This window comes from Somniosus microcephalus, unplaced genomic scaffold, assembly GCF_052327205.1.
Source record: "Somniosus microcephalus isolate GS21.2 unplaced genomic scaffold, FLI_Smic_1.0 unresolved_chr4, whole genome shotgun sequence".
Classification (NCBI taxonomy): Eukaryota; Metazoa; Chordata; class Chondrichthyes; order Squaliformes; family Somniosidae; genus Somniosus; species Somniosus microcephalus.
In genome coordinates this window covers 52619220-52631917 of record NW_028225182.1, presented here as the reverse complement: position 1 = coordinate 52631917, position 12698 = coordinate 52619220, and the positions used below count along the sequence as shown (strand labels likewise).

General features: G+C 53.7%; 1 protein-coding gene across 1 annotated transcript; it reads right to left on the bottom strand.

Annotated features, from left to right (window-relative positions):
- Positions 1-5241: 5241 nt before the first annotated feature.
- LOC147091095 (CTD nuclear envelope phosphatase 1-like) lies at positions 5242-11461 on the bottom strand. Its single transcript, XM_085977163.1, has 4 exons — positions 11429-11461; positions 9611-9722; positions 6176-6260; positions 5242-5852 (listed from the first exon to the last, which is right to left on the bottom strand). The coding sequence occupies exons 1-4, from the start codon at positions 11459-11461 to the stop codon at positions 5792-5794; spliced, it is 291 nt and encodes a 96-aa protein (XP_085833289.1). The 3' UTR covers positions 5242-5791.
- Positions 11462-12698: the final 1237 nt, after the last annotated feature.

Sequence of the window (12698 nt, the reverse complement as noted above, 5' to 3'; positions counted from 1 at the left end):
GGTCAGTAACAAGGGGCACAGACTGAGGGTCAGTAACAATGGGCACAGACTGAGGGTCAGTAACAGGGGGCACAGACTGAGGGTCAGTAACAAGGGGCACAGACTGAGGGTCAGTAACAAGGGGCACAGACTGAGGGACAGTAACAAGGGGCACAGACTGAGGGACAGTAACAAGGGGCACAGACTGAGGGTCAGTAACTCGGGGCACAGACTGAGGGTCAGTAACAAGGGGCACAGATTGAAGGTCAGTTACAAGGGACACAGACTGATGGTCAGTAAGAATGGGCACAGACTGAGGGTCGGTAACAAGGGGCACAGACTGAGGGTCAGTAACAAGGGGCACAGACTGAGGGTCAGTAACAAGGTGCACTGACTGAGGGAAAGCAATAAGGGGCACAGACTGAGGATCAGTAACAAGGGGCACAGACTGAGGGTCAGTAACAAGGGGCACAGACTGAGGGTCAGAACCAATGGGCACAGACTGAGGGTCAGTAACGGGGCACAGACTGAGGGTCAGTAACAAGGGGCACAGACTGAGGGACGGTAACAAGGGGAACAGACTGAGGGTCAATAACAAGGGGCACAGACTGAGGGTCAGTAACAAGGGGCACAGACTGAGGGTCAGTAACAAGGGACACAGACTGAGGGTCAGTAACAAGGGACACAGACTGAAGGTCAGTAACAGGGGGCACAGACTGAGGGTCAGTAACAAGGGGCACAGACTGAGGGTCAGTAGCAACGGGCACAGACTGAGGGTCAGAAACAACGGGCACAGACTGAGGGTCAGTAACAAGGGGCACAGAATGAGGGTCAGTAATAAGGGGCACAGACTGAGGGTCAGTAATAAGGGGCACAGACTGAGGGTTAGTAACAAGGGCCACAGATTGAGTGTCAGTAACAAGAGCACAGACTGAGGGTCAGTAATAAGGGGCACAGACTGAGGGTCAGTAACACGGGGCACAGACTGAGGGTCAGGAACAAGGGGCACAGACTGAGGGTCATTATCAAGGGGCGCAGACTGAGGGTCAGTCACAAGGGACACAGACTGAGGATGAGTAACAGGGGGCACAGACTGAGGGTCAGTAACAAGGGGCACAGACTGAGGGTCAGTAACAAGGGGCACAGACTGAGGGTCAGTAACAAGGGGCACAGAGGGCCAGTAACAAGGGACACATACTGAAGTTCAGTAATAGGGAGCACAGACTGAGGGTCAGTAACAAGGGGCACAGACTGAGGGTCAGTAACAACGGGCACAAACTGAGGGTCAGTAACAAGGGCACAGACTGAGGGTCAGTAACAAGGGGAGCAGACTGAGGGTCAGTAACAAGGGGCGCAGACTGAGGGTCAGTAACAAGGGACGCAGACTGAGGGTCAGTAACAAGGGGTACAGACTGAGGGTCAGTAACAAGGGGCACAGACTGAGGGTCAGTAACAAGGGGCACAGACTGTGGGTCATTATCAAGGGGCACAGACTGAGGGTTAGTAACAAGGGGCACAGACTGAGGGTCAGTAACAAGGGGCACAGACTGAGGGTCAGTCACAAGGGACAGAGACTGAGGATCAGTAACAGGGGGCACAGACTGAGGGTCAGTAACAATCGGCACAGACTGAGGGTCAGTAACAAGGGGCACAGACTGAGGGTCAGTACCAAGGGACACAGACTGAGGATCAGTAACAGGGGGCACAGACTGAGGATCAGTAACAAGGGGCACAGACTGAGGGTCAGTTACAAGGGGCACAGACTGAGGGTCAGTAACAAGGGACACAGACTGAGGGTCAGTAACAAGGGACACAGATTGAGGGTCAGTAACAAGGGACACAGACTGAGGGTCAGTAACAAGGGACACAGACTGAGGGTCAGTAACAAGGGGCACAGACTGAGGGTCAGTAACAAGGGGCACAGACTGAGGGTCAGTAACAAGGGGCACAGACTGAGGGACAGTAACTCGGGGCACAGACTGAGGGTCAGTAACAAGGGGCACAGACTGAGGGTCAGTGACAAGGGGCACAGACTGAGGGTCATTATCAAGGGGCGCAGACTGAGGGTCAGTAACAAGGGGCGCAGACTGAGGGTCAGTAACAAGGGGCACAGACTGAGGGTCAGTCACAAAGGAAACAGACTGAGGATCAGTAACAGGGGGCACAGACTGAGGGTCAGTAACAAGGGACACAGACTGAGATCAGTAACAAGGGGCACAGACTGAGGGTCAGTAATAGGCGGCACAGACTGAGGGTCAGTAACAAGGGGGCACAGACTGAGGGTCAGTAACAAGGGGAGCAGACTGAGGGTCAGTAACAAGGGGCGCAGACTGAGGGTCAGTAACAAGGGACGCAGACTGAGGGTCAGTAACAAGGGGCACAGACTGAGGGTCAGGAACAAGGGGCACAGACTGAGGGTCAGTAACAGGTGGCACAGACTGAGGGTCAGTAACAAGGGGCACAGACTGAGGGTCAGTAACAGGGGGCACAGACTGAGGGTTAGTAACAAGGGGCACAGACTGAGGGTCAGTCACAAGGGACAGAGACTGAGGATCAGTAACAGGGGGCACAGACTGAGGGTCAGTAACAATGGGCACAGACTGAGGGTCAGTAACAAGGGGCACAGACTGAGGATCAGTAACAAGGGGCACAGACTGAGGGTCAGTTACAAGGGGCACAGACTGAGGGTCAGTAACAAGGGACACAGACTGAGGGTCGGTAACAAGGGACACAGATTGAGGGTCAGTAACAAGGGACACAGACTGAGGGTCAGTAACAAGGGACACAGACTGAGGGTCAGTAACAAGGGGCACAGACTGAGGGTCAGTAACAAGGGGCACAGACTGAGGGACAGTAACTCGGGGCACAGACTGAGGGTCAGTAACAAGGGGCACAGACTGAGAGTCAGTAACAAGGGGAACAGACTGAGGGTCAGTAACAAGGGATACAGACCGAGGGTCAGTAACAAGGGGCACAGACTGAGGGTCATTATCAAGGGGCGCAGACTGAGGGTCAGTAACAAGGGGCGCAGACTGAGGGTCAGTAACAAGGGGCACAGACTGAGGGTCAGTCACAAAGGACACAGACTGAGGGTCAGTCACAAAGGACACAGACTGAGGATCAGTAACAGGGGGCACAGACTGAGGGTCAGTAACAAGGGACACAGACTGAGGGTCAGTAACAGGGGGCACAGACTGAAGGTCAGTAACAGGGGGCACAGACTGAGGGTCAGTTACAAGGGGCACAGACTGAGGGTCAGTAGCAACGGGCACAAACTGAGGGTCAGTAACAACGGGCACAGACTGAGGGTCAGTAACAAGGGGCACAGATTGAGGGTCAGTAATAAGGGGCACAGACTGAAGGTCAGTAACAAGGGCCACAGATTGAGTGTCAGTAACAAGGGCACAGACTGAGGGTCAGTAACAAGGGGCACAGACTGAGGGTCAGTAACAGGGGGCACAGACTGAGGGTCAGTAACAAGGGGCACAGACTGAGGGTCAGTAACAAGGGGCACAGACTGAGGGTCAGTAACAGGGGGCACAGACTGAGGGTCAGTAACAAGGGGCACAGACTGAGGGTCAGTAACAGGGGGCACAGAATGAGGGTCAGTAACAAGGGGCACAGACTGAGGGTCAGTAACAAGGGGCACCGACTGAGGGTCAGTAACAGGGGGCACAGACTGAGGGTCAGTAACAAGGTACACAGACTGAGGGTCAGTAACAAGGGGATGTCAGAATGTTTTCTCAGCAAGGCTTAATGGAACATGGAATGCTGATCGTCAGGCTGTGTCCCTTATTACTGCCGTGGTAAGAGTTGTCGTATGAGGAGAGATTGAGCCGATACTCTCTGGAGTTTAGAAGAGAGGTGATCTCATTGAAACATACAAGATTCTGAGGGGGATTGACAGGGTAGATGCTGAGAGATTGCTTCCCCCTGGCTGGAGAGTCTAGAGACAGGGGTCACAGTCTCAGGATAAGGGGTCGGCCATTTAGGACTGACATGAGGAGGAATTTCTTCACTCAGAGGGTGGTGAATCTTTGGAATTCTCTGCTCCAGAGGGCTGTGGAGGCTCAGTCGTTGAGTAGGTTCAAGGCTGAGATCGATAGTTTCGGACACTCAGGGAATCGAGGGATATGGGGATCGGGCGGGAAAGTGGAGATGCGGTAGATCAGCCATGATCTTATTGAATGGCGGAGCAGGCTCGAGGGGCCGTGTGGCCGACTCCTGCTCCTATTTCTTATGGTCTTCCGCCAAGGGGCCATTGAGGGGGAGAACGTAATGACATTTTTAAAAGGGAAGCGGAGAAGGATTTGAAAATGAAGTAGAAAAAAGGCTTTTGAGAAAGGGCAGGGAATTGGGGTGATAGTCGACACTTGCAGTGAAGAGTTGTAATTTATACGATTCGTTTTCTGCTGGAGGGAAAAACCAAGGGCGAATTTTCACCTTAAGGTGACGAGAAGCCAGAATAAACGGAACCTTGAAAAGACATTTAAAAAAAAATTAAATAGAAATGTTTTATTGATTAAATGGAAAAAGAAAACCGCATTGATTGATTCTGCACCCACACAGGAAGTAGTCAGGGTCGCATACGGCGTGACACAGCGTATCGCTCGCGGAGGAGCCGTTTCCCGATCAGTTGTTCCACAGGAAGCGTTTCGAGGAACTCTTCACCCGGCCTGGGACGGGCTGCAGCTGCCAGGTTTCTGTGTGTGTGTGCGTGTGTGCGCGTTTTGAAATTTAAATCACGGAGCTCGTTCCCACTCTCCCTCTCCTCCGATCCTGAATTCGAAGAAAGTTGCGAGCGGCCGGGGTGTAACGAAAATCCAGATCTCGGCGGTGTGAATTCCGCAGCTCGGAGCGGGCGGGTGACGGAGGCCTGGAGCCGGGGAGTGGGGGCGGAAGAGGTGTTGCGAGACTTATGCTCCGTACGGACGGTCGACACAGCGGCGAGTCGGTCGGGGAATTCCTGAAAGGCTCCGGCGCTCCCGGATTTTCTTGCGCCCCGCGGACAATCAGGAGCAAAGTGGCCGCTCCTGAAAGACTGCCCCCCGTGTCGAAATATCCGATTCCAAAGATAGCACATGGTTTTTGCTGGTGTGTGTGTGTGTGTTGTGGCTTTTTTTTTTGAGAATATTATATTATACAGAATTATAACATCCAGGCGACAGGGAATTCGTCCAAAAACTTCTTAGATCAGTCGATGCAAATTCAGAGCTGGAGATATTTGGAAAGGAGAGGGTAGAAAGAAACCTTACCAGGGAAAAAAGTTCAAGTTTTTTTTTTAATACAAGAAAATTATTATTTTAAAAATGGGGAGGGGGGGAAAAATAACAAAAAATGAGCTTCTTCATAATCGATCAAGTGTGGCGGATTAAATCTCTTTTTTTAAATGCTGTACAATAATGTCCCATTGCTTCATTGTTACTTTTCCTTTCTTTCCGGAGATTTCGGCACGTTTGTCTTGTACGTCACAGGCACTCTGCTATGTCCGGCGCAGTGCGTGTTTGTGTGTGTGTGTGGAGGGCGTGGCCACAATCTCCAGGCGGTACAAAAAAACAGAGTTCACAAAAACAGGGTGTCTGTGCGAGAGACGGAGGGAAGGCGGAGGGGGCAGAGAGAGAGGGATAGGGAGTCAAGCACGGGGAGATTGTTCGAGTCACTATAACAGGACACGTACTGGAAGGGGGAAGGGAGGAGTGGGGGGGGGGAGAAGAGGGGAGGTTCGGGCAGATAACGGGGTGCAAATGAGGGTAAGGCAAAGATCACGTCCCGTAGAGAGAGGCGGGGAGGGGGAGGGGGGTGGGGATAAGGGTCACCATAATCGATGTTGATGTAAATTCCGACTTAGGACCGATCTTACGTCCGATGTAAACCTGGAAGAGAACGAAAAGTAGAAATGAATCACAGGGAAACCGTCAAACATCACCCCTCCTCCTCCTCCCCACTCCCCCCACCGATAGATTTGTGGGTGAACTGGCCTGTTCAGTGTGGTAGAGAGTCAGGCAGAGTACTTCATTGGGTATAAGGCACTTCGGGCCATCATGAGGTCCATCAGAGAATCGTACAGCACAGGAGGAGGCCATTCGGCCCATCGTGCCGGTGCCGGCTCTTTGAAAGAGCTCTCCAATTAGTCCCACACTACCCGCCCCCCTGCCCTTCCCCCTGATAAAGGCAACTCCTTTCTCTCTCTACGTACCGCAATGCGTCAAGCATCGGGAGGAGGTTCAGTAGCGCCGTGTCGCTCGGGTCGCTGAACCACGATTTAATGGGTATTGCGTTATCTACAAAGAGAAGAGAGAAAGAAATCAAGAGTCACTTTCAGGCCACAACCTCAGCACTGCGCTTCCCGGCTGCAGGATGACAACTTTTTCGCCCCCCTCCGAACCCCACTTTCCTGCCCGGGATATCGTTCCTTCAATTGCCTGGCTGTGCCCCACAGCTCACCCTGGCGGCCAATCTTCACCCGCTGGGCCGAGCGAGTCGACCGGCTATTCGACCACGGGCGGCATCACAGAAATTTACGGCACAGGAGGAGGCCCTTCGCCCCATCGTGTCGGTGCTGACTGAAACAGAGCTAACCAGCCGAATCCCACTTTCCAGCTCTTGGTCCGTAGCCCTGCAGGTTCCGGAACTTCAAGTGCATATCCAAGTACTTTTTAAATGCAATGAGGGATTCTGCCTCTACCAGCCCCTCAGGCAGTGAGTTCCAGACCCCCCACCACCCTCTGGGTGAAAAAAGTTTCCTCAAATTCCCTCTAATCCTTCTCCCAATTACTTTAAATCTATGCTGCCTGGTTATTGACCTCCCTGCTGAGGGATATAGGTCCTTCCTATCCACTCTATCCAGGCCCCTCATCATTTTATACACCTCAATTAAATACAGCACAGGTGAGATACAGAGTAAAGCTCCCTCTACACCGTCCCATCAAACACTCCCAGGGCAGGTACAGCACGGGTTAGATACAGAGTAAAGCTCCCTCTACACTGTCCCATCAAACACTCCCAGGGCAGGTACAGCACGGGTTAGATACAGAGTAAAGCTCCCTCTACACTGTCCCATCAAACACTGCCAGGGCAGGTACAGCACGGGTTAGATACAGAGTAAAGCTCCCTCTACACTGTCCCAACAAACACTCCTAGGGCAGGTACAGCACGGGTTAGATACAGTGTAAAGCTCCCTCTACACTGTCCCATCAAACACTCCTAGGGCAGGGACAGCACGGATTAGAGACAGAGATACTCTAAGTAAGGAATGTTATTCTCATTTTAATTTGTTCACAGAAAAATTTTTCATTGTTTTGAACACCACGTGGGGAGTGTCGTCAGTCTACTTCTGTTAATTCAAGGTATTCTTTTGCATGATAAAAATTCTAGAATTCAAATTAGCAGTTGGATTAAAACATCTCCCCCGTCTGCTCCCTCAGGTGGACGTAAAAGATCCCACGGCCACTATTTCTAAGAAGAGCAGGGGGTTGGGGGGGTGGGGGGGGGGGGGGGGGGGGGGGAGTTCTCCCCAGTGTCCTGGGGCCGATATTTATCCCTCAACCAACATCACTAAAAATAAAACCACAGATGATCTGGTCATTATCACATTGCTGTTTGCGGGATCTTGCTGTGCGTAAATTGGCTGCCGCGTTTCCTACATTACAACAGTGACCACAGTTCAAACAAAATAGTGCTTGATTGGCGGTGAAGCGCTTTGGGACGTCCGGAGGTGGTGAAAGGCGCTGGAGAAATGCAGGTTTATTCTTCAGGCCTTTCCTTGCAGGCTTTCGATTTGTATTAACGTGAATCGATTGAAGAAGACGACCCAATACTCAACCCCTTCAGTCCCCACCCCCTCGCAACTTTGTTGCTCACACACCCGTCCGTTTACACACGACTGGATTCAGCAGCGCCGCTCCCGGCGCAGGTGTGTAAATGTCGCACGCGCGCAGTCGCTGGGAAGCCACGTTCTGCGGCCTTGTCATTTAGGCTCTGCGGCTTCCAGCAGTGCGAAGGATGGGGGGGGGGGGGGGGGGGAACGGGAGGGGGAACTCGACAGGCCGGGACCAGCTCGGGCCTGCAGGTGGCTGGCTGGCTGGCATCCCACCCGGGAGAGCAAGTCTGGCCCTCCTCTCCGGGCGACACAGCGAGGTGAAGCGGGGAGATAAAGAGTCGAATCCAAGGAACTGCTCAAGAGATCGAGATCGACCCCTGTATTAGAAACATAGAAGATAGGAGCAGGAGTCGGCCATTCGGCCCCTCGAGCCTGCTCCGCCATTTACTGAGATCATGGCTGATTATCCAAATTCAGTACCCTGTCCCTGCTTTCTCCCCATATCCCTTGATCCCTTAAACCTTAAGAAATATATCCAACTCCTTCTTGAATATATTTAATGAATTGGCCTCCACTGCCTTCTGTGGTGGAGAATTCCACAGGTTCACCACTCTCTGGGTGAAGAAATTCCTCCTCATCTCAGTCCTAAATGGCTTACCCCTTATCCTTAGACTGTGACCCCTGGTTCTGGACTCCCCCGCCATCGGGAACATCCTTCCTGCATCTAGTCTGTCCAGTCCTGTTAGAATTTTATAAGTTTCAATGAGATCCCCTCTCATTCTTCTAAACTCCAGCGAGTATAAGCCAAATTGACCCAATCTCTCCTCATACGTCATTCCTGCCATCCCAGGTATCAGCCTGGTGAATCTTCGCTGCACTCCCTCCATGGCAAGAACATCCTTCCTCAGATAAGGCGACCAAAACTGCACACAATACTCAAGGTGTGGTCTCACCAAGGCCCTGTACAACTGCAGCAAGACATCCTTGCTCCTGTACTCGAATCCTCTCGCTACGAAGAAAACAAAGAAAATAGGAGCAGGAGCCGGCCATTGGGCCCCTCGAGCCTGCTCCGCCATTCAATATGATCATGGCTGAACTTTTATCTCAATACCATATTCCCGCTCTCTTCCCATACCCCTTGATCCCTTTTGTGTTCATTTATGCAGAGATTTAGCACATCATCGAAGTTTTTCATGTGGTGAAAAGCGCTCACTGTCATGTAGGTAAATGCAGCAGCCATCCTGTGCTCAGCAAAATCCCACAAACAGCAATGACATAAATAACCAGACAATCTGTTTTTAGTCTTGCTGATTGAGGGATGAATAAGGAGAGCTCGCCTGCTCTTCTTCGAAATAGTGGTCGTGCAATCTCTAACGTCCACCTGAGGGGGTAGACAGGCCCCCGGTTTAACGTCTCATGAGAAAGACGGCACCTCCGACAGTGCGGCACTCCCTCAGTACTGCCCCTCCGACAGTGCGGCGCTCCCTCAGTACTGCCCCTCCGACAGTGCGGCGCTCCCTCAGTACTGCCCCTCCGACAGTGCGGTGCTCCCTCACTACTGCCCCTCCGACAGTGCGGCGCTCCCTCAGTACTGCCCCTCCGACAGTGCGGCGCTCCCTCGGTTCTGGCACTGGGTGTGTCGGTCCTGATTATGGGCTCAAGTCTTGGAGTGGAACTTGAACCCACGACCTTCTGGCTCAGAGGCGAGAGAGAGAGAGAGAGCGAGCTACCCAATGAGCCAAGCGACAGATAAGCATTGCTGCGCTGAGTGGCGGCTATAGAACGCTCGGTATTTTGAGGTACGTGCCTTACCTGGATGACTTCTGTAGGCTCCCGGTGAGTTGTCTAATATGACAATGCTGGACAGATCGCTGTGCACCACTGAGAGATCTTTTATGTAGCTCCCTAACTCCAGCGTACAGTGCTGTTGTAAATAGGGTTGGGGGGTGGGGGAAAGAGAGAGAGAGAAGAGGACAGATATCAGAGAAGAACCTCAACAAATACGTCACAACCAGTTGACTGTGACTGACTGATACAGGGGGGGGGGCACTATCAACTCCCTCCTCTGCCACCGGATCCCGAAGAGCTGACTCTTGCTGGGGTACAGTTCCCAGGTACCTCACCTTCTTCATACATCAGCCTGATGCATACCTGGCCCCCCCTCCTGTGCTCACCTGGGAGACGCACACACTTTCCAGCAGTGGGCAGTGGTCATCATCAGGCGCCAATTCCCATCCCGCCTCCCCCCACAATTCCCCCGTACCCAACCCAGGGCTGTTGAGATCAACTGCTGCACCAATGCCAACCTGCCCCCCGGTCGTGACCTGCTCACTCAGCTCAGCGCAGGAGTTAAAGAAAGAGGGACACCTTTCACCACCTCAGCACGCCCCAAAGCACTTTACAGCCAATGAAGTGTGGTCACTGTTGTAATGTAGGAAACGCGGCAGCCAATCTGCGCACAGCAAGCTCCCACAAACAGCAATGTGAGAATGAGCAGATAATCTGTTATAATGATGTTGGTTGAGGGATAAATATTGGCCCCAGGACACCGGGGAGAACTTCCCCCCCCTGCTCTTCTTCAAAATAGTGGCCGTGGGTTCCTTTGCGTCCACCTGAGAGAGCAGGCGGGGCCTCGGTTTAATGTCTCATCCGAAAGACGGCACCTCCGACAGTGCAGCACTCCCTCAGCACTGACCCTTCGACAGTGCGGCGCTCCCTCAGTACTGCCCCTCCGACAGTGCGGCGCTCCCTCAGTACTGGCCCTCCGACAGTGCGGCGCTCCCTCAGCACTGACCCTTCGACAGTGCGGCGCTCCCTCAGTACTGCCCCTTCGACAGTGCGGCGCTCCCTCAGTACTGGCCCTCCGACAGTGCGGCGCTCCCTCAGCACTGACCCTTCGACAGTGCGGCGCTCCCTCAGTACTGACCCTTCGACAGTGCGGCGCTCCCTCAGTACTGGCCCTCCGACAGTGCGGCGCTCCCTCAGCACTGACCCTTCGACAGTGCGGCGCTCCCTCAGTACTGCCCCTTCGACAGTGCGGCGCTCCCTCAGTACTGGCCCTCCGACAGTGCGGCGCTCCCTCAGCACTGACCCTTCGACAGTGCGGCGCTCCCTCAGTACTGCCCCTCCGACAGTGCGGCGCTCCCTCAGTACTGGCCCTCCGACAGTGCGGCGCTCCCTCAGCACTGACCCTTCGACAGTGCGGCGCTCCCTCAGTACTGCCCCTCCGACAGTGCGGCGCTCCCTCAGTACTGCCCCTCCGACAGTGCGGCGCTCCCTCAGTACTGCCCCTCCGACAGTGCGGCGCTCCCTCAGTACTGCCCCTCCGACAGTGCGGCACTCCCTCAGTACTGCCCCTCCGACAGTGCGGCGCTCCCTCAGTACTGCCCCTCCGACAGTGCGGCACTCCCTCAGTACTGCCCCTCCGACAGTGCGTCGCTCCCTCAGTACTGCCCCTCCGACAGTGCGGCACTCCCTCAGTACTGCCCCTCCGACAGTGCGGCGCTCCCTCAGTACTGCACTGGGAATGTTGGCCTAGATTTTGGGCTCAGGTCTCTGGAGTGGGGCTCGAACCCACAATCTTCTAACTCCGAGGCGAGAGAGAGTGCGACCCGCTGAGTGACGCCTTACACCATGTTGGGATTCGGAACCTTCCTGATCCATGCGGCTCAGTTTCTCGCTGACTCGCGGAGCCAGACTCGTTTGACTTTTAAGTGGATCTGCTGGTGCAAATCGCCCGACCCCTTCCGTCAAAAAGGGGCACCCGACCCCCGGACAGCCGACGCCCGTCACTCGCTGGGAGAGGGCGATTGCCGGTCCATTACCAGACTGAGCCCAGTTGCAGGACACGGTACAGGAGGCGACTGCACCGAGCTGTGTCTGGTGGCCAGGGTCTGCTCACACTCTACCCCCACCCGCCCACCGCCCCCCCCCCCCCACCCAGCGCCAGGCTCAGCACATCCCCCTGCTGACGATCCAGGCCAGGCTCCCCTCCCACCCGCCACCCCTCACCCCACCAACCCCGCCTCCCGTGTTGGGAGCTGCACACCTGCTTTGCTGATGGCCAACACAGTCAGGAAGTGAGATGTAGTTGGGGTGGGGGAGGAAGCGAAACTAGGGTAGAAACATAGAAAAACAGGAGCAGGAGTCGGCCATTCGAGCCTGCTCCGCCATTCAATGGCCCAGAAATTCCGGTCTCCATGGGTGAGTACGCGCTGGGTACTCACCTGTAGGCACAACAAAAGTGCCGGTTTCGTGCATGCACTGCGCATGCGCGGGAAACCAGAACTTCCGTTCCCCTGAAGGAAGGGGTTCAGAGGTGGAACGCGTGCGCCGGAGAGGCAGCGCGTGCGCATCGAACTTACGTTTTTTTTGCAGGTTTCTCCGGGAGGGTAAGTCTCCAGCAGTTACACTTTTAAAAAGCAGTCGCAAGGCCTGCTTTTAACAAGGTAAGTGGTGAATTATTTAAAATTAAAACATTTTTTCCACAGGTTTATTATTTTTAAATACTTTAAAGGTAAGTTTATTTTTAGCCCTGTTAGAAAATGTAATTAATTTTTTCAAAAATTTAAATTATTGTTTAAAATAGTTATTTCATGTAATTTATAGTTTATTTTAAAAATGTGTTTTTTTTTAATGTATTTGAAGATTTAGTGATGTTTTGGGGCTTATAGTATTTATAGTTTTGACAGCCCTTCCTGTCAAACTTATGAATGAAGCATTCCCTGCTACCATTGGCTCTCCATGGCTCACGTGATCCCAGGGGACGCTTCCAACTAACTGCGCCCCTGGGATACGCAAGTACGGCGCGCCGGCAGCTGGAGGAGGCCCAGGATCGGAATCCCACGCGGGCCCACAGCACAACGGCTGGCGCGCTAGGTAAGTGCAGGTCGGGGGCTTG